The sequence below is a fragment of the Borostomias antarcticus genome (assembly GCF_949987555.1).
Source record: "Borostomias antarcticus genome assembly, contig: scaffold_60, whole genome shotgun sequence".
NCBI lineage: Eukaryota > Metazoa > Chordata > Actinopteri > Stomiiformes > Stomiidae > Borostomias > Borostomias antarcticus.
This window is the reverse complement of record NW_028175837.1, coordinates 934,810-955,716: the sequence shown is the minus strand read 5'-3', so window position 1 is coordinate 955,716 and position 20,907 is coordinate 934,810. Positions and strand designations below refer to the sequence as shown.

Sequence of the window (20,907 nt, the reverse complement as noted above, 5' to 3'; positions counted from 1 at the left end):
AACTGAATTTCATACATGACTTTTGTTTACCATCTACGCAGCCCCAAAATGCACACAGACCAGAGCAATCATCTTGGAGCTTCCATGCCATGGGTATGGTTACTGCCCCTTTTTTGAATCTGAATGGCGTCAAGTTCTCGTCTCGTTTTCACCCAAAAAGGGGGGTGTCTGCATGTGTCCATTTACTACAATTTGATGTCACAGTGCTCTGGTCTATCCCTGCTGCTGGAAGCCTCCCTCCAGAGACCAGCTGGGCGAAGGGGAAGCGCCTGAACTGAGTCCTCACCAGGGTGGGCCGTCCCAGGGAACCACCGAGCAGGCGGGGCTACCGACCTGGTTGAATTGAATTGAAACCTTTATTGCCCCAGAGGGGAATTTGTTTAGCACACATCAAGCATACAGAAAACATTAAAATGTACGCCCATCACCATCACCACAATGTCACCAACCACCATCATCGTCATCACCATCCTCACCAACATCATCGCATCAACATCATCATCACTGCAACAGGCATCAACAGCTGTTCAACAATTTAATGCTTCTTGGCACAAAAGAAGTGCTGGCTCGTTTTGTCCTTGTTTTGGGCGTTCTAAACCTGCGTCCAGAGGGGTCAGCAACACGTGACTGTGGCAGAGAAGGCCAGACTGTGGCAGAGAAGGCCAGACTGTGGCAGAGAAGGCCAGACTGTGGAGCACAGAGCCCCAGACCTCCTCCTTCCATGTCCTCTGCTAGGTGGACACTGCCCTTTAGAACACCAAGACACAACAAGCTGTTCACCACTGGCTGAACGTTGGATAACTGGAAGTAGCTGCTGTGTATATGGACACGAAAAGAGGAAGACCGTTTCGTCATATATCAAATCAAATCAAAGCTTTATTTGTATAGCGCATTTCATACCCAGAGGCAACACAACGCGCTTTTAGTCTCAAGTCTCTAGTCTCTGTAATATAGTCTCAAATTGAAATTGCACTGAGCCCTATGGTGGAGACTGAGACTGCCATACAAATCCTTAGTTGTATTAAATTTTCTGAGTATAAATTGGTGTAAAATGACCATAGAGGAAATGAAATAATCTCTGGCCTTATCTAATATTAACGTTACACTAAAAACTTTAAACATTAACGTTACACTAAAACATTTTGGCAAGAAACCCTTAGGCACAAAGTTAACAAACGCAGACAATCTTGAATCCACTGGGAGTTTTAAAATCGGCTCGGATAATCATAAAGCAGTAACAAGAAACAGACAGGCTCTAGTCAGCATCTAGCTATGAAGCTGCTGGTGTAGTTCGCAATATAACATAATAGTGAGCGATATAATCCAGTTTTAATACCGATTATACTGAACTGAATGGTATCCGAGGTTTGTAGCAAACCAATAAAATGAATTAAAACTTCAAAACTAAAAAGGAGTGTTTTCAATATTATCCAAGTCCCTCCATGAATCTCAAATTAAAGACGTACTGTACGTGGCGCCATGGACTAAAGAATAGTTTGAATACTAGTGCAAATAAGAAGAATAGAGTAAAATCGATCATTCAAAGATGGTTCAAATTGCATCCTATCTGATGTCAACCACACTTGCCATACTTGTTACAGCAGCAGAGGCTACACACTTCATATTTCACAATCAACAGTTCAACGACGACTGTAAAAACATTGATTGTAATGTTCAAGAACATGGAAAATGTTGTTAAAACATGACTCTACAAAGACAATAGATTTTGTAAAATTAAAAATTAAAAAAATAAAAATTCTGTGTTCACACCTACAGGTGCTGACACAAATATTGGAATGTAATGGTATCTTGAGGATATCTAGACAAGCCCTAGTGAGTAGTTGTCATCCAACATGCAAAGTAAAAATAGTCATGGTATTTTCACCATCCTTTAGAAACAAAAGACAGCAGTGAAGCAGAAAAGCTACCTAGCATAAAGTGGATGTAAAATGCCATGAGAAAGTCATCGTTTTCAAAAAGTAACTTGCACACAGACCAGAGCAATCATCTTGGAGCTTCCATGCCATGTCACTTTACATCTCCCCTTGCTTTTATGACGTCAGAGTAGACGTTACGAGGCAGACACTTAAATAGTCAGTGATCAGATTCCACCTCATCAGAGTAGCTAGTGACTTCTGGATTTGACACACGAATTTAGAGAAAACAAGTAAGTCCATAATAGGGATAGAATTTAGAGTTGGAATTTTCTACAATTATTCTGTATTGCTGTCTTTCACAAAAACACCTCCAATTGAAGACAGAATACAGCACATAATTCTCTCAGAACTTTGTTTAACCAGGTTAGAAATTATGTCCAGGTTGAGAGCGATACTGGTTGATTACAGGACTAGCAGTGATGTGTCTGGGTAATATGAGTTCTTGGGTGAACCTCCTCTTCATTAGTGATTTAATAATAATAATAACAATAATGATAATAATAATTTTATATTGTTTTGCTTGCTGTTTTGTAAAGTGTTATCTAGCTACAGTAGGCCTACTGTGCTGTGTGGTAAAATCCTGTATATCCAAATATAGGCTGTAGTATTGCTGTAATATAAAGTGGTATATTAACCTATTGAAGGAGCATGGTACTGTATTGCCCTGCTATTCATGCAGTAGCCAGTGCACTGTGGCATCTTGTAAAACTGAAGTTACTGTATGTGTAGGAGTACTGTACCATGATAGGAGTAGCCTGTGCACTGTGCATCTTGTAGCCTACCTTTTAGCCATATTATCATCCTACTGCTCAAATGTAGCATGCTCAATCAAGTTAGTAGTCAAGTGGAAATGAAATAAGACCTATTAGGGGACTGGAGAGGGCATGCAGTGTATGCTGTGACAGAAATCATCAGCACTAGCCTACTATCTAGCCAACTATCTAGCCTTCTATTTTCCCTGTAGCGTACCAGATAGCTACAGACACTCAAAACTGACCAGCAGACTGGTAGCTTTGACCAGCAGCTTTGCTACCTTCTCATCCTGTTCCTTTCTCTCCTCTTTTCTTGCTGCTGCCTTTATGTTTGCAATACATGATGACTGTTCACTCTGCGTGCTGATGTGTTCAGCTTGTTAGTCTCTTGATGCTCAGACGCTTTGCCCTTAACTACCTGTATACAGTAGCTAGGTATGGGCCCACTGTTCTGTGTTGTAAAGTGCTGTATAACTACAGTATGCTTGCTGTAATGTAAATTGGTACATAACCTATTAGGAGCAGTACTGTACTGTGATGTATTGTATTGCTCTGCTATTAATAGCAGTAGCCAGTTCACTGTGACATCTTGCCATAGGCGTAGTTTTAGGTATGGACGCTATGGACATGTCCATACCAAAGCCACGGAAACACGAATTGTCACTACCAAAAATAATACAGAGTGAAAACTGTAGTTTTTAATTACCATTCACAACTTGCGAAAGCAAAACGGTTGGGAATTAAGACCAGGTTGACAGCTGCGTTCAGCAAGCTATCCAATCAACAATATACAGTAGCCTACTTTCCCGCCATCGCCTCTGTGACCCAGCGAGGGCCTCGCGAGCTCAGCAGCTCACAGCACATCGAGCATCGACTGTCGGCAACAGCGGGAATTTTGATTAAGCAGAAGTAAGATTGAAGTTATTGAACAATAGGGAATACAATATGTTGACCGACAATTATTTTTCTGTACAGAGTTGTATCAATGATAATAGTTTAGTTTGCGTCCTACTAAATGCCTGTAAACTGTAATGTTAGTGCTAGCTGGTGGTGCAGCTAGTCAGAGCTGTACGTATTAGCTATAACGTTAGGTCTCGTAAACGTTTGCTGAGGCAGAGATAAGGTGCTGTAATGTTGTCATAACAGTTGTCTTTAGCTAGTAATGAATCAGTTTTGGTATAACCGTTGCAAACTCCTAGGTTTGAGCAATGACTAGCTAGGTTCACTCGCCCACTGAATTGCATAACAGGCTAAACAAACGAGACTAGACGTCTGGTTTGTTTATGCAATTCAGTCCAAGTCCAGCGTAATTATGTTCATATTTCATATGCTACACAGAATAGGCTGTAGGCTACACGGAAAAGAGTGTTTCATGTCTGCAAGTAGTTTGATATTGTCAATCATTTCTCTTTTATGACCAGACAAAAATGGACATTGGAATTTTTTTGGTCAAAGCAGCAGAAAGGCAGGACCTGGAGAGGCAGGCAGGAGATGCATCAGGGTTACAGGTGAGATTATAGTCTGACTCAACAGATGTAGGTTTTGTGGATAAACCTTGTCATTCGTTGTCACATTGCCCAATCACTGGCGACGGAAATTAATCTGATTCGGCCACCACCCAGATTCAATCCAGACTACGTGAAACAACAACAACCTATTGTGTCCCTACCAAAGCTCAAATCAAACCTACGCCCCTGCATCCAGCTCAGGTTTAACTTTACATGATGACAGGCTGTGAATATGTTACAGTATATTAATTTTGTTCATAAACTCATAAAGACCATGAGGTTAAGGCTTGGATCATTTATATCTCATATTTGTGTAGGGTTAGCTAGTTATGGATAATTCTACACTGTGGAAGTGAATGGAAATTAATATTTGAATTTATATGAATTGCAATGTTTCAAGCCATTGAATTAAACTACTTTATTTTAAATTTTACTTTGGCCTCTTCCTTAAGCATGTATTCAAAATAATACTATTATCTGAATGAAAAGTACTGAAACAGATGTATAATGTGACAAAAAATTAATTATTTTATTATTTTGGCCGGTAAAAAATATACTTGGCCGGTGGATTTTTTCATCTACCAGTCCCCTTGGCAGGTGAGCCTAAAAGTTAATTTTCAGCCCTGCCTATAGAACATTGCACAATTGTTGTGATGTCTGTCTGTCTGTCTGAGGGTGTTGGTCTCTGATATTTTTGAAAATATCGAAAAATCTGCAAGAGAACAAAGACACAGACGTCTGGGTCAGTGACTGTCATTACAAATACATTCACATATCCACAGTATATTGTCAGTCACTGATTTTGCTTGTGTGTTTTCAAGTACTGTGAAGGAAACACAGGTGATGCTAAAGGTATACTATGTGGCTATACTCTCACCTTTGCAATGGTTGTTCTTTTTCCTCTACCAGCAGCTCCTGCGTCTTCTTTTCCTGTTTCTCCCTTCTTTTACTGTTTCTCCCTTTTCGTCATCTTTCTCTTTCTCCTCTTTGTTTCTCTTTCTCCTCCTCTCCCCTGGCCTTCTTCCTCTCCTCCTCTTCTTTCCACTTTTTAATGTCCTCGGTTTTCTCCCAGCACTTCTCTACAGCCATCTTCTCTTTCTGCTTTTCAATTTCCTTTTCTTTCTGCCTTCTATCCTTCTCCTCTTTCTCTTTCTTCTCCTCTTTCTTTTTCTGCTTCCGCTCCTCCATTTCTTTGCACTTCATGAAGTCCAGGAAGTTCTCGGTTTTCTTCCGGTGCTTCTCTAGAGCCTTCATCTTTTTCTGGTGTTCCTTTTCTTTCTGCTTTCTATCTTTCTCCTCTTTCTTTTTCTGTTTCTCCTCCTCTTGCCTGGCCTTCCTCTTCTCTTTCTTTTCCTGCTGTCTCATCTTAAATTCACTCCTCATCTTTTTCAGGCGAGCAAAGATGCCCCCAGATGTCTGAGATGGCAGCTGGTCACTGGTCGCCAGCTCCCTAGAGGGACACTGAACAGCAATATCAGACATCTTGGCTGTCTCCCCCCTCCACCCCTCATCTTCCTCCCTCAACTCCGTCCTCAACCTTTTCATCCTCTGGTCCAACTCCCTGATCATGACGGCCATCATGTTCTCCAGTTGCATCTGCTCCATTTTCTGGCTCTTTACCTCTCTCTGTCAGGGGCAGGAACGCGGACCCTGGACCCGTGTAGTGAGACCCCCGGACAGAACAGGCAGACAGAGGGGAGTGGTTGGCACTTGGCCGTTTAATAATAAATAATAAAATGGGGAGAACTGGTGCCACAACAAAATGGGGGAGGTGCAAACCAATGGGGGGTATGTATGGATGCGTGTGTGTGGTATGTACATGAGATGGGGAAACAAAGAGGGGTGCGTGGGTGCGGTGTGTGCGGTATGGGTATCAGCCGGAATGTGTTTGTGAATGTGCTGCGAGGCCCTACGAGAGGTGGAGGGAAGGGTCCGGGAACTCTGGCGGTCTTTGGTGGTGAGAGGAGGCGGAGCGGCGGCAGTCCCGCGGAGCGAGGGAGGTCCAGGAGGCGTGCGGGGAGCGGAGTCCGGGAGGGGAGAGTCGAGGGCAGGAAGCGAATGGGAAACGCGGCGCGGAGGCCGGGAGGACGCGGGGGCCGGAGAGGCGCGAGGACGCTGGACCTTCCGGGGGGAACAAAAGAGGGAACACAACACAGGGAAAACAAATCGTTAGTCGAAATAAGCAAACTTCAAAATGGATCAGGGGCGATAGCCAGCTCGTCTGATTACCCTATGAGGGCTAGAAACGTCTGAGCCCCGAGCGGTGGTTCCAGCGTCCTCTTGTAGAGGCTCCGCTAACAGGCAACAGCTGCAACGAGTTGGCAGGTGATTGTTGCTGCTGCCGGGCGGAGCCGGCCTCTCCGGCAAGGGGTGGAGTCCGCGTCCTCGAAGCGTGTGCCTCACTGCCCCTACGACTCGACTCCCGGACTGGACCCAAAGACCGAGCTGGGCCCACAACACTCTCTCCTTCATCATCCTGGCCGTCTCAATCCTCCTCCCCTCTTCTTCCTCCCTCAACTCCACATTCAACCTGGACATCCGCTGGTCCAACTCCCTGATCAGGAGGTACTTCTCTCTCTCCTGGCTCCTTTCCCCTCTCTCCTCCAGGCATTTATTAACCATCTTGGCTATCTCGTTCCTCCTCCTCTCCCCTTCCTTACTCCTCCTCCCCTCATCTTCCTCCCTCAACTCGACCCTCAACGCGGTCACCCGGTCGTTCATCGATCTCGTCAGGAGCACCTGCATGCGCTCCAGACACCCCTCCGACTTCCCGGGTCTCCTCTTCTCCTCCTCCTGCCTCCCCTCATCTTCCACCCACGCCTCCCTCCTCAACCTGGGCATCTGTGAGCCGACGAGGTCCCTCTCCTGGCTCTGCGTCTCTCTGTCCTTCAGGTATTCCTCTACCATCCTGGCTGTCTCGCTCCTCCTCATCTCCTTCTCCTGCCTCCTCCTCCTCTCGTCTTCCTCCCTCAACTCCCTCTTCATCATGGCCATCCGGCGGCCCATGTCTCTGGCCACGTTCTGCAGCTGCTCCTCCACCCAGACAGTCTCGCAGGGCTTCGTCATTCCTAAAGGCTATGGGGGTCAGGGGGGCACAGGGACAACCAGTCAGTCACACCGGGGTCACATTCATGCAGTCAATACACTGTAGTACAGTGATCATAAGATATCACAGTGCATTGGCTACTCCTATGGCACAGTACGATTATACATAGTTTAAGTGTTGCGAGATGCGGGGGCGTAGGTTTGATTTGAGCTTTGGTAGGGACACAATAGGTTGTTGTTGTTTCACGTAGTCTGGATTGAATCTGGGTGGTGGCCGAATCAGATTAATTTCCGTCGCCAGTGATTGGGCAATGTGACAACGAATGACAAGGTTTATCCACAAAACCTACATCTGTTGAGTCAGACTATAATCTCACCTGTAACCCTGATGCATCTCCTGCCTGCCTCTCCAGGTCCTGCCTTTCTGCTGCTTTGACCAAAAAAATTACAATGTCCATTTTTGTCTGGTCATAAAAGGGAAATGATTGACAATATCAAACTACTTGCAGACATGAAACACTCTTTTCCGTGTAGCCTACAGCCTATTCTGTGTAGCATATGAAATATGAACATAATTACGCTGGACTTGGACTGAATTGCATAAACAAACCAGACGTCTAGTCTCGTTTGTTTAGCCTGTTATGCAATTCAGTGGGCGAGTGAACCTAGCTAGTCATTGCTCAAACCTAGGAATTTGCAACGGTTATACCAAAACTGATTTATTACTAGCTAAAGACAACTGTTATGACAACATTACAGCACCTTATCTCTGCCTCAGCAAACGTTTACGAGACCTAACGTTATAGGTAATACGTACAGCTCTGACTAGCTGCACCACCAGCTAGCACTAACAGTTTACATAGGCATTTAGTAGGACGCAAACTAAACTATTATCATTGATACAACTCTGTACAGAAAAATAATTGTCGGTCAACATATTGTATTCCCTATTGTTCAATAACTTCAATCTTACTTCTGCTTAATCAAAATTCCCGCTGTTGCCGACAGTCGATGCTCGATGTGCTGTGAGCTGCTGAGCTCGCGAGGCCCTCGCTGGGTCACAGAGGGAGGGGGGAAAGTAGGCTACTGTATATTGTTGATTGGATAGCTTGCTGAACGCAGCTGTCAACCTGGTCTTAATTCCCAACCGTTTTGCTTTCGCAAGTTGTGAATGGTAATAAAAAACTACAGTTTTCACTCTGTATTATTTTTGGTAGGGACAATTCGTGTTTCCGTGGCTTTGGTATGGACATGTCCATAGCGTCCATACCTAAAACTACGCCTATGGCTGGATGACCAGTGAAGTCAGTCAAGGAGGAACCAGTACCGTCATCAGAGTTTATAAGCTACATGACAAGCGATCAAAGACATCCCTTCTGAGAAACAGTGGCTTGGTATGCTATGGAAGCCCAGAGACAGGATGGTACACATCTACTGTAGGTGTTGACTGTAGAAGCGCGCGTCCTCTGAGGTCAATGGGAACGATGTTCTGTGCGCGAGTAGCCTCGCGTCACCAGTCTCTCCTAGTGCGCGAGGCAACAGTCATGTGACTGAAAACTTGATTTGGTGCAGCGGGGGAGCAACGCACAACAAACAGAACGCCGGTCTATGGCATGGATGTGGCGACATCGCACGCATCATTTATTACATGACTCTATTGGTACAAACATTTACCCGCCAGCGTGGCGGATAGCCTCCGAAATTTAGTCGCCAAATCTAAATTTTACCCGCCATTGGCGGGTGTTAATTTTCAGCCCTGCTTACATGTAGGTACGGGGTACATACCGGGTACTTACATGTAGGTACGGGGTACTTACCGGGTACGTACATGGCGTGCACAGTAGCATAGGTACTTTTACTTACAGGTAGGTACGGGGTACTTACAGGTAAGTACGGGGTTCTTACAGGTAGGTTTGGAGTACTTGCATGAAAGTACCCGGTAAGTAGGCTACCCCATAACTACCTGTAAGTACCCGGTACCCCTAGACTACCGGTACCCCGCACTTACATGTAAGTACTCGGTATGGGTAAGACACTGGTAAGAGAGTGTAAGACACTGGTATTACACTGTAAGACACAGGCTGTATTATAAAGCGTTACCGACAGAACGAGACAGATGAATCTATTGACATAGCGAGGAAGCACGGGGTGTGTGCATCATATGAACTGTAGTCAGTTTACACCCAGTGTTCCAAAACCTATTGTAAAGCCTTTTATTCTGTCTTTAAACTGCAACATATAATCAAAATCAATAAACAGTGACTCAATGTGTCTCAGAAACTATGTGAATAATAACTCAATGCAGCCCAAAACATTTTTTATTTTATTTATTATTAATAAAAACCACTAGAGGGCGTTTCGTCACTTTACATCTCCCCTTGCTTATGACGTCATAGTAGACGTTACTGAGGCAGACACTTAAATAGTCAGTGATCCGATTCCACCTCATCAGAGTAGCTAGTGACTTCTGGATTTGACACACTAATTTAGAGAAAACAAGTAAGTCCATAATAGGGATAGACTTTAGAGTTGGAATTTTCTGAAATTATTCTGTATTACTGTCTTTGACAAAAACACCTCCAATTGAAGACAGAATACAGAACATTTCTCTCAGAACTTTGTTTAACCAGGTTAGAAATTATGTTCAGGTTGAGAGCGATACTGGTTGATTACAGGACTAACAGTGATGTGTCTGGGTAATATGAGTTCCTGGGTGAACCTCCTCTTAATTAGTGAATCAATAATAATAATAACAATAATGATAATAATAATTTTATATTGTTTTGCTTGCTGTTTTGTAAAGTGTTATCTAGCTACAGTAGGCCTACTGTGCTGTGTTGTAAAATCATGTATATCCAAATATAGGCTGTAGTATTGCTGTAATATAAAGTGGTATATTAACCTATTGAAGGAGCATGGTACTGTATTGCCCTGCTATTCATGCAGTAGCCAGTGCACTGTGGCATCTTGTAAAACTGAAGTTACTGTATTTGTAGGATTACTGTACCATGATAGGAGTAGCCTGTGCACTGTGCATCTTGTAGCCTACCTTTTAGCCATATTATCATCCTACTGCTCAAATGTAGCATGCTCAATCAAGTTAGTAGTCAAGTGGAAATGAAATAAGACCTATTAGGGGACTGGAGAGGGCATGCAGTGTATGCTGTGACAGAAATCATCAGCACTAGCCTACTATCTAGCCAACTATCTAGCCTACTATTTTCCCTGTAGTGTACCAGATAGCTACAGACACTCAAAACTGACCAGCAGACTGGTAGCTTTGACCAGCAGCTTTGCTACCTTCTCATCCTGTTCCTTTCTCTCATCTTTTCTTGCTGCTGCCTTTATGTTTGCAATACATGATGACTGTTCACTCTGCGTGCAGCTTGTTAGTCTCTTGATGCTCAGACGCTTTGCACCTAAACTACCTGTATACAGTAGCTAGGTATGGGCCCACTGTTCTGTGTTGTAAAGTGCTGTATGACTACAGTATGCTTGCTGTAATGTAAATTGGTACATAACCTATTAGGAGCAGTACTGTACTGTGATGTATTGTATTGCTCTGCTATTAATAGCAGTAGCCAGTTCACTGTGACATCTTGCAACACTGAAGCTATGTATAATCGTACTGTGCCATGCTAGGAGTAGCCAATGCACTGTGATATCTTATGATCACTGTACTACAGTGTATTGACTGCATGAATGTGACCCCGGTGTGACTGACTGGTTGTCCCTGTGCCCCCCTGACCCCCATAGCCTTTAGGAATGACAAAGCCCTGCGAGACTGTCTGGGTGGAGGAGCAGCTGCAGAACGTGGCCAGAGACATGCGCCGCCGGATGGCCATGATGAAGAGGGAGTTGAGGGAGGAAGACGAGCGGAGGAGGAGGCAGGAGAAGGAGATGAGGAGGAGCGAGACAGCCAGGATGGTAGAGGAATACCTGAAGGACAGAGAGACGCAGAGCCAGGAGAGGAAGAGGGACCTCGTCGGCCCACAGATGCCCAGGTTGAGGAGGCAGGCGTGGGTGGAAGATGAGGGGAGGGGGAGGCAGGAGGAGGAGAAGAGGAGACCTGGGAAGTCGGAGGGGAGTCTGGAGCACATTCAGGTCCTCCTGACGAGATCGATGGACGACCGGATGACCGCGTTGAGGGTCGAGTTGAGGGAGGAAGATGAGGGGAGGAGGAGGAAGGAAGAGGAGACGAGGAGGAACGAGATAGCCAAGATGGTTAATAAATGCCTGGAGGAGAGAGGGGAAAGGAGCCAGGAGAGAGAGAAGTACCTCCTGATCAGGGAGTTGGACCAGCGGATGTCCAGGTTGAATGTGGAGTTGAGGGAGGAAGAAAAGGGGAGGAGGATTGAGACGGCCAGGATGATGAAGGAGAGAGAGGTAAAGAGCCAGAAAATGGAGCAGATGCAACTGGAGAACATGATGGCCGTCATGATCAGGGAGTTGGACCAGAGGATGAAAAGGTTGAGGACGGAGTTGAGGGAGGAAGATGAGGGGTGGAGGGGGGAGACAGCCAAGATGTCTGAAATTGCTGTTCAGTGTCCCTCTAGGGAGCTGGCGACCAGTGACCAGCGGCCATCTCAGACATCTGGGGGCATCTTTGCTCGCCTGAAAAAGATGTGGAGTGAATTTAAGATGAGACAGCAGGAAAAGAAAGAGAAGAGGAAGGCCAGGCAAGAGGAGGAGAAACAGAAAAAGAAAGAGGAGAAAGATAGAAAGCAGAAAGAAAAGGAACTGAAAGAGATGAAGCCTCTAGAGAAGCACCGGAAGAAAAACGAGAACTTCCTGACCTTCATAAGGTACATGGACATGGTGGACAGCAAAGAGAAAGAGGAGAAGGATAGAAGGGAAATGGAAAAGCAGAAAGAGAAGATGGCTGTAAAGTACCGGGAGGAAACCGAGGACATGAAAAAGTGGAAAGAAGAGGAGGAGATGAAGAAGGCCAGGGGAGAGGAGGAGAAAGAGAAACAGAAAGAGGAGAAAGAGAAAGATGACGAAAAGGGAGAAACAGGAAAAGAAGGGAGAAACAGTAAAATAAGACGCAGGATCTGCTGGTAGAGGAAAAAGAACAACCATTGCAAAGGTGAGAGTATAGCCACATAGTATACCTTTAGCATCACCTGTGTTTTCTTCACAGTATTTGAAAACACACAAGCAAAATCAGTGACTGACAATATACTGTGGATATGTGAATGTATTTGTAATGAAAGTCACTGACCCAGACGTCTGTGTCTTTGTCCTCTTGCAGATTTTTCGATATTTTCAAAAATATCAGAGACCAACACCCTCAGACAGACAGACAGACAGACAGACATCACAACAATTGTGCAATGTTCTATAATACTTACCATAAGGTTTATTTTCAGATGTGGGGGTAAGTGAGAGTCAACCTCAAATTTTCAAACATGCTTAATTTTGGAACCATTGTAGAAAAACATTTAAGGTGTAATTTCCAACAAAATTGGAGATGCACACTCATTTAGTGATACTTTTAAGAATGCCAGAACCAAGGATCAAGGTCACGGTCAAATTACGTAGCATGTACTCTTTATGTTCTGCTTGAGTGCCACCTGGGTTGGAAGAATGTTCTCTAGTTCCAGACTTGTGCGGAGAGCTCTTTCCTGGCATCTTTTATGTCCTTGCTGCTCACTTGTTGGGGTGATATATCAGCACCACACATCTCTGCAGCAGTAACACTGATTCTTCACTGACCTCACTTGGCATAGCGGTTCATTGAAAGCATCATTGACCAATGGGGAGTCTTTCGTCGTTTCCCAGGCAGTCTTCTACTGTCCTCCACCAACCAATACTGAATGCGACAGTGTTGGGTTCATTGTGGCAAGAACCATTGGTATACAGTTAGGTCCATAAATATTTGGACATTGACACAATTTTCATCATATTGGCTCTGTACACTACCACAATGGATTTTAAATGAAACATAAATATGCTTTAAATGCAGAATTTCAACTTTAATTCTGGTATTTACATCCAAATCAGGTGTAGGAATTACAACACATTTTATATGTACCCAACCTCCCTTTTAAAGGACAAAAGTAGTTCGACAAACTAACAAAATCATGAATCAAATTGCCATGTTTAATATTTGGTTGCAAATCATTTACAGTCAATAGTCTGGAACCACAGACATCACCAGACGCAGGGTTTCATCCCTGGTGATGCTCTGCCAGGCCTCTACTGCAACTGTCTTCACTTCCTGCTTGTTCTTTGGGCCGTTTCCCTTCAGTTTTGTCCTCAGGAAGTGAAATGCATGCTCAGTTGGATTCAGGTCAGGTGTTTGACTTGGCCATTGCAGAACATTGCACTTCTTTGCCTTGAAAAACTCTTGTCTTGCTTTCGCTGAATGCTTTGGGTCATTGTCAGGGGCATAGATTCACTTTTATTCCCATGGGTTTTTTTCACCTCAAAGGGGCCCCTAGCCTGTCTGTCAATGAAAAATATGTTTCTAATAATATATTCATTAAAATAGCCTATTGAATTTATCTTAATTTGTACCAGCTGAAACATATAGCTGTGATATACTGGAGCTATATAAACTTATTTCTACATAAGAACGAGGACCGGGGATAACAAAAGACGTGTTCTTTATTATAAGAGACCAGACTAAACATGACACAGCACTTCCAGGCATCAACTGCAGTTATGTAGTCACCAGTAGGCCTAGTATGTGCTAGAACTCCACAACAAATAGTATAGCCATACTAATGTACTGTAAGACAAATCACTAGGCTCAAGGCTATACGGTATTTTCACTCAATTCGCTCAGAGGCAACAGGTCATGGTAAAAGCCTAATAGTCCAATGTAGGCTAATCAAAAAATTTGTTTAACACATGAAAATGACAAAAAATATTTAAAAGTAGGCTATTCTTGGAATGTGTAGACTATCTGAACTGTGTTCTTCTTTTCTTCATCCTCGCAAATGTCTCAATTAGGCCTACATTGCTTAAGTCCACCCTCTGTCATTTCTCTCAATAAAACGCAGTGGATATACACCGAGTCTGACTAATGCCCCACAATATATTAAAACATAGTAGTCCTAGTAGTTTTGTTACCCAAAAAAATCAAAACAGGATATTTTAATTCCCTACTAACTAATGACCCTGATAGCTCGCCTCAGCTGGACTGGACACGATGAATAGCAGCCGACTGGCGTTACCTCAGACAAGCAGCAGACACGTTCCAACAGTGTCGTTATATGTGTATGACTATGACCAAGAGACAGCTTAACTATCAAAAAAGTGAAAATATAGAGAGGGAAGATAAAAGAAAATACTGCAGTGCCATTCCTTACACGCTGATGAGCTGGCAAGTTAGCCTACTAGCTAGCGTCCAGGTGAGGCTGAAGAGTGTCCCGTAACACAAGGTGCAGACCGTTTCATCTAGAGAGGAGAGAAAGAATTTGCTTAGTGACACCTTACAAGCTAAGGAGCTGCAGGTGTTGGCTCAACTTGGCCGATGTTAACTCAAGCAGTGGACATACGCCGAGTCTGACTCATGCCCCACAATATTAAAACAGTAGTCCTAGTTCTGTTACCAAAAAAATCAATCAATTCCCTACTAACTAATGAGCCTGATAACTCGCCTCAGACAGTGGACTGGACACGAGAAATAACAGCTGACTGGTGTTACCTCAGACAAACTCGTACTGCGACTGACTGAGGCGGAGAGAATCGTGTGAGGGATTTAGTGCGAAACTGTTCTCTGAAAAAGTCTGGAGAACCTAAACCCAAATTTACTAAAACACAAGCATGTCTGTGATTGGTTGTAAGCTGCGCAGCCTGCGCATGCGTGGTTTCATTTACTGGAAGCTCCAGACAGAGCGCTTTCAAAGTCAGACTGAGACTCCGCGGCTCTCGCTGTACTCGGCTCTCGTGATCTCGCTTGTAAACAGAGGAACTGGTTATGTTAGTATCTTTTGTGAACACAATCATTCCCCCCAAATGACCAGAAAAACTCACGAGATCGATTAATGGTCACCTTTATCTAATATAAGTCAACACGAGGCACACAGCAAGTCAGCGTCAACATGCTGTCATAACGTTCGCTCGTGCTACTGTAGCTACCACATCACTGCAGCCAAGATTGTTTGCTGCAAGCATGGGCATCATAAATAAATGCTAATCAAAACATGGTTTACGACTGTTGTGCGCTAGCTCACTTTACATTGTATGCTGTTTTCATTCAATATATTGCTCTCGTTCAGTTGTAGAAAAGCCAGCTATTTCTATTGCTAGCTAGCTAACCTATATAACGTCAGTGAGACAGCAGCCTCTCTGGCAGAACATACCGGTAGATGGGGTAACAGTTAGTCTTACGTTAGAGAATGCAATTTACTAAGATGTTTTCACTCATGAGATTAAGCAACGATGCCTTGTTTAGTTGTAGGCTTGCCAGCTATTTCTAGTTAACGTTACAGGCAGTCAGTGTTGATCCAAGACTGCAGCCTCAGCCTCAGTTAAGACGAATAACTAGTCTAACAGCCTATGGCACACTTTCCAATCATATAGTATGGATAAATCAAATTAAACAGACGTATACTGAAATTAAAATTTATGTAGAAAAAACACCATTTTGACTGTAGTGTCTCCCCTTAAAGCACATCTTGTTAAATTTCAAATCCATTGTGGTGGTATAAATGGTTGCCACAATGAACCCAACACAGTGTATTACTCTCCCATTCCTTCATGGTTTCAGGGCCGACTAATGGCATAAACACTAGTTCATGTTGTAGCTGGTAACCTACAGATAATATATTGATGAACTCATCCCTATAGAGTGCCTAAGTGGAAACAGGAAGATTGGCCAGCCGGTGATTATCTAAAAAGAATGCAGCCACAACCAAACACCTAATTAGCAGGCTTATCTCAGAATCAAAATATCCCACACAAGGTTTTGGTTAATGTCAGCTAGCTAATATTAGCTAACTTGCGAGTTAACAGAGATCAGTAAAATTTATGTTTTAAATTGACAAACACATGTTGTGGTCATATGGCACAATTAAAACGGGATCAAAAAATTATTTGTCATCCACCGTTCACTACCATCCATATTTTTTCCAATTTAAAGGACAATGCTTGTTTTTGACAACCTGGACCTTATTTACGACATTATAAGACGTTTGACTCACCGAGATCACTTTGGTGTAGTTCGGAGGCATGTAGAAGAAATTAAAAATCCAGCGCGAGCCAGTATATCCATGTAATGGCGGTGGTCGGGGCACTTAGAATGCAGTTTCTAAAAATCTATTTTCTGCCGCGAAACGGTTGTTTTCATCAATCTGTCTTGATGAATCGCTAGTTGTGCTTACATAGAGCATAGGCCTGTTGTGGTTTTCACATGCCATGATCTTTCGAAACGTCTTTCGAAACGAAATAGCTTCCTCACCAAGGCTCCGAACCGGTTCAAGGAACGGAAACGAAAAACGAAAACGAACGGTATTTTATGAGGAACAGAAACAGGAACGAAAACAAAATGGTCTTTAATTGTTCCAGAACAGAAACGTTAATTTGAAATCTTTAAAACCGGTTTATAACGTTATTTTTTCATTCTTTGTAGTAGGCCTATATAACTTAAAAAATATTTTTTAAAAAAATAAGAAAGCTGAGCCTTTTATGGCCGAATAGGCTAAATTAAATTTATTAAATTTGTAGCCTACATCTTGTCCTGTTTTTGTAATGTAGCCTAGGCCACTAAATCTGTTAGGCTATTTCACAGTCAGGATCTTAAATGCTTGCTTAGCGAAATGAAGAGATTTAGATATTACAACAACACACCATAGCCTAGTTCAGACTAGGGATGTGCGCAGCGACTATTTTCACTGACGACTAGACGGTGGTTTTGTAACCGATTACATGACTAGTCTAAAAACAGGATTCCCAAGTTTCTACAACAAGTGCTATTTAGAAAAATTGAGGATGTTTCTCAAACTCTGCAAGCTAAGATGCATGGCTATTCTTGATGTTTCCCAACCACTCAGCGGCAGCCAATTTGCACGCGTTGCGCAGGGCTGTCACACACTCTCCTTTGTTTGCCAGTGCAAAACAGTAGTTCAGCCTGTCCTTACAGCTTATTAGTTAGCAAAGATATCAATGTGATTTATTTGGTTTAATTGAAGAAGAGTAGGCTAGCCTGTAATGTTTCAGTAGGCTAAAACTAGATTTCACATAAAGACCGCTGATGTCAGAGTGGGCAATAACGTTCGAAGGCAAATTTATTCCAACATTGGTCCACAAAGAATGATGCAAATAATAAAGTAAAAGAAATAATAGCCTACTGTGCAAATATCATGTTTTATATGGACCTGCCTACTGTGCAAATATAATGTTTTATATGGACCTGCGTGTCTGCAATAAAGTTCCTCTATCTTTATAACCAACATTCAGCGGAAGCCAATTTTCACTCGTTGCGCATCTCGCTCCAAGTATGGTTTGGCTATTTAAAACACGGAGTACTTTGTGACAGTTGCTTGGATGTATACTAGTATGCATAAACCTATGTTTTGCAAATTTAATGGTCTACCTCCTTCAGAGTTCTACTCGGCAATTAGGCTGTGAAAGCGAGCGCGCCTCTTGGAATCTAGTCATAGCCTATTGTTGCACAGGTTTCCGTCACGTCTTGACTTTCACAAACCAAATGATTAGGCTACATTAATTAATATGAGCACACTTTAGTGACAATGTGCCGTGCAACCCTGATCATTGAATAGCATAAGTTAAATGACTATAATATTAAAGACCGCGGATGCCAGACGATAGGCTACGTATTAGGCGTATAGACGCCAAATCCGGAGCTCCCATACAAAAGGAACGCAGCATAAACAATAGGGATTGCGCAGATGAATGAATGAGGTGACTAATTATTTATAAATAACATAAAACATAAAACAAAATAATAAACAAACAATAGGCCTACAGGCGCAGAATAAAATAGCTTGCAGCAACAGTAGCCTACAAGAAAATATTTTTAAAAGGATGATGAGCTATGATGATGATTTAAGATAGACCTGTGCATAGTTTACGGTGTGGATTAAGGGCATACGGGAATAGGACTAATGTTGCGTATTTCTTGTAAAATAATCAACAAGGCTACACTACAGCACACATCACCAAGGCTAATATTGTTGGCAATAAGGCCACCACACACCACAACCCTAGACTTGTTGATTAGGTTATAGCCTACCTTACAAGAAATACTGTAGGCCTATAGAGTCTTAATAGGCTACCCCCGGAACGGTGAACGGAACGTTATTTTTCGTTCTTAACCGGTTCAGGAACGCTATGTTGGTGGCGGAACACGAGAACGGAAACGTTAAATATGCTGGTTCTGCTCGGAGCGAACCGATTGAAAAATAATTTCGTTTTTAAGCCCTATTCCTCACTTGCTCCAGCACGAATTCGCACAGCGCGCAATCGTTGCTCCAGCACGCTGTGCGCATGCGTGCTGGAGCAAGTGAGGAAGCTATTTCGTGTCTAAAGACGTTTCTAAAGATCATATTACAGAGGCATGTGAAAAACAACACAACAGGACTATGCTCTATGTAAGCACAACTAGCGATTCATCAAGACAGATTGATAAAAACAACTGTTTCGCGGCAGAAAATCGATTTTTAGAAACTGCATTCTAAGTGCCTCGACCACCGCCATTACATGGATATACTGGCTCGCGCTGGATTTTAAATTTCTTCTACATGCCTCCGGACTACACCAAAGTGATCTCGGTGAGTCAAACGTCTTATAATATGTCGTAAATAAGGTCCAGGTTGTCAAAAACGAGCATTGTCCTTTAAGGTCCCATGGTGGTTTTCACTTCCTGCTTCCGCTTAGCACTCTATTGGTGGAGAACACCCTCTACCTGCATGAAATGTTTGTTTTTTCTATCAAAGCATATATAAAGTAAATGTTGGTTGCATTCCGAATCGCATATCTCTACCTTTTACTACCAGTACGTACTACAGCTTCCCATTGAAAGTGCGTACTTTGCATGCAATACACATGCAATTGGGATATACTACCTTGCCATAACACTGCGTCTTGGAATTTCACCACATCCGTCGCTGTCCATGAAGTGACATTTGTCCACAGCTGGGATTCATCAAAACGCCTCCGGCATGACTCGCACATGTGACATAATTCCCGCTGAGCACAGGATGACAGTGCAGGTGATTGCACTGGGCTGTTACTCTCTGCAGTTGCACTGTTGACTGAAGGACAGTTCTCCAGGTCTAGAGGGTGTGCTTGTAAAAAAGTAATTTATCTGGTCTTCAGCAGGTGTCACAGATTTCTCTTGGAGATGTTTCCGTCAGGTGTACTACAACAATCCCCCCGCCTAAGCACTTATTGTATTTTATTGTATTATATTATATTGCACTGTACTTTAGATTGCTATTCTTGCACTTTGCCTTCAGCACTAGATTATGCTCTTAGTCACTTGTTTTAGAGGGAAGATGCACTTGTGAGTTCTGGCAAGTAGTAGTACATTGGCTCTTCCTACGTTAAATGCAATTATTGTTAGTCGCTATGGATAAAAGCGTCTGCTTAAAGACTGTAATGTAGTGTAATGTAAATGTGTCTGCTGAAACTTGTCATATTTCTGCTGGCCACCCTGTCTGGATCACTTCACATGGCCATCTGCACTCATCGGCTGTTGCAGTTCTCGTGTTCAGCTTCTCTTTTGAGATTAGTAGATGAGCTGATAGTAGATGTACTAGTAAATCGGCTCGTCTAGGCTCGGCTCAGCATGTCTGCGGTGTACAGCTCTTTACCAGGCTTGTAACTGACATGCAGATTGTAGGACTGTAGTCTCATCATTGTCCTCTTGGAGGAGCTTTTTGGAGAGATTTCTTAAACAGTGTTTCAAGGGACTTGTGATCCGTCTTCACTCGTACTGTCTTACAGTAGATGTATTGCTGGAATTTATTACATCCATAAACAATCGCCAACAACTCTTGTTCTATATGAGCGTACCTTTTCTCACAGTGAGAGACCTCGAGCCGTACGCAACTGGCTGTTCATCTTGCAGTATCACTGCTCCCAGGCATTGCGTCCACTGCCAGTATTACTTCTTTGTTAACATCGCAGTACTTTAACACTGGGACACTTCTCACAAGAAGCTTCATAATTTCTAAGCTCTTCTGTTGCTCTGACTCCCAATGCCAATGCGTTCCCTCTTTATGGCTTTGTTAAGACCTTGTGGATCGATGCAGATTCTGAGTTTCTTGGGCTTCACTTCTGTTACCATACTGTTAACCCGGTGCGCTCTGTTTCACAATGACTCCAAGATCCTCCATTCTTTTCAGTTCAGTTTTAATTGTCCTTCAGTGCTACATGTACTGTACTTTCCATGGTGCATGAATAACTGAAGCAATGAGCAAGAGCTGGATATGGTGCAGTCCTGGTACACATTCTCCTCCAATAGGGAACAAACGGTTACCGGTTAGTATTACCATCTCAAAATTAAATTAGCATTAAAACCGTGTTTGACTTATAAACCACGGTAAATACTGTCCACAGTCAACGTGGATTTGTTGTTGTGTTGTTGTGATTTGTTCACAAGTATGGGGGAAGGCAGAGCAGTGGAGATGTTTCAACCTAGACGGCTACGTCTGAAGTTAACTTGCATGTGGGGACTTTAGAAAGGAT

At 43.2% G+C, this 20,907-nt stretch overlaps 1 protein-coding gene across 1 annotated transcript; it reads right to left on the bottom strand.

Moving 5' to 3' along the window:
* Positions 1 to 5,826: 5,826 nt before the first annotated feature.
* On the bottom strand, positions 5,827 to 7,700 carry LOC311329137 (uncharacterized protein; the record flags this gene model as incomplete). The annotated part of the gene is made up of 3 exons (XM_084463014.1): positions 5,827 to 6,318; positions 6,427 to 7,272; positions 7,620 to 7,700. 3 exons carry the CDS (start codon positions 7,698 to 7,700, stop codon positions 5,827 to 5,829), a joined length of 1,419 nt encoding a protein of 472 aa, XP_084319140.1.
* Between the last annotated feature and the right edge of the window lie 13,207 nt (positions 7,701 to 20,907).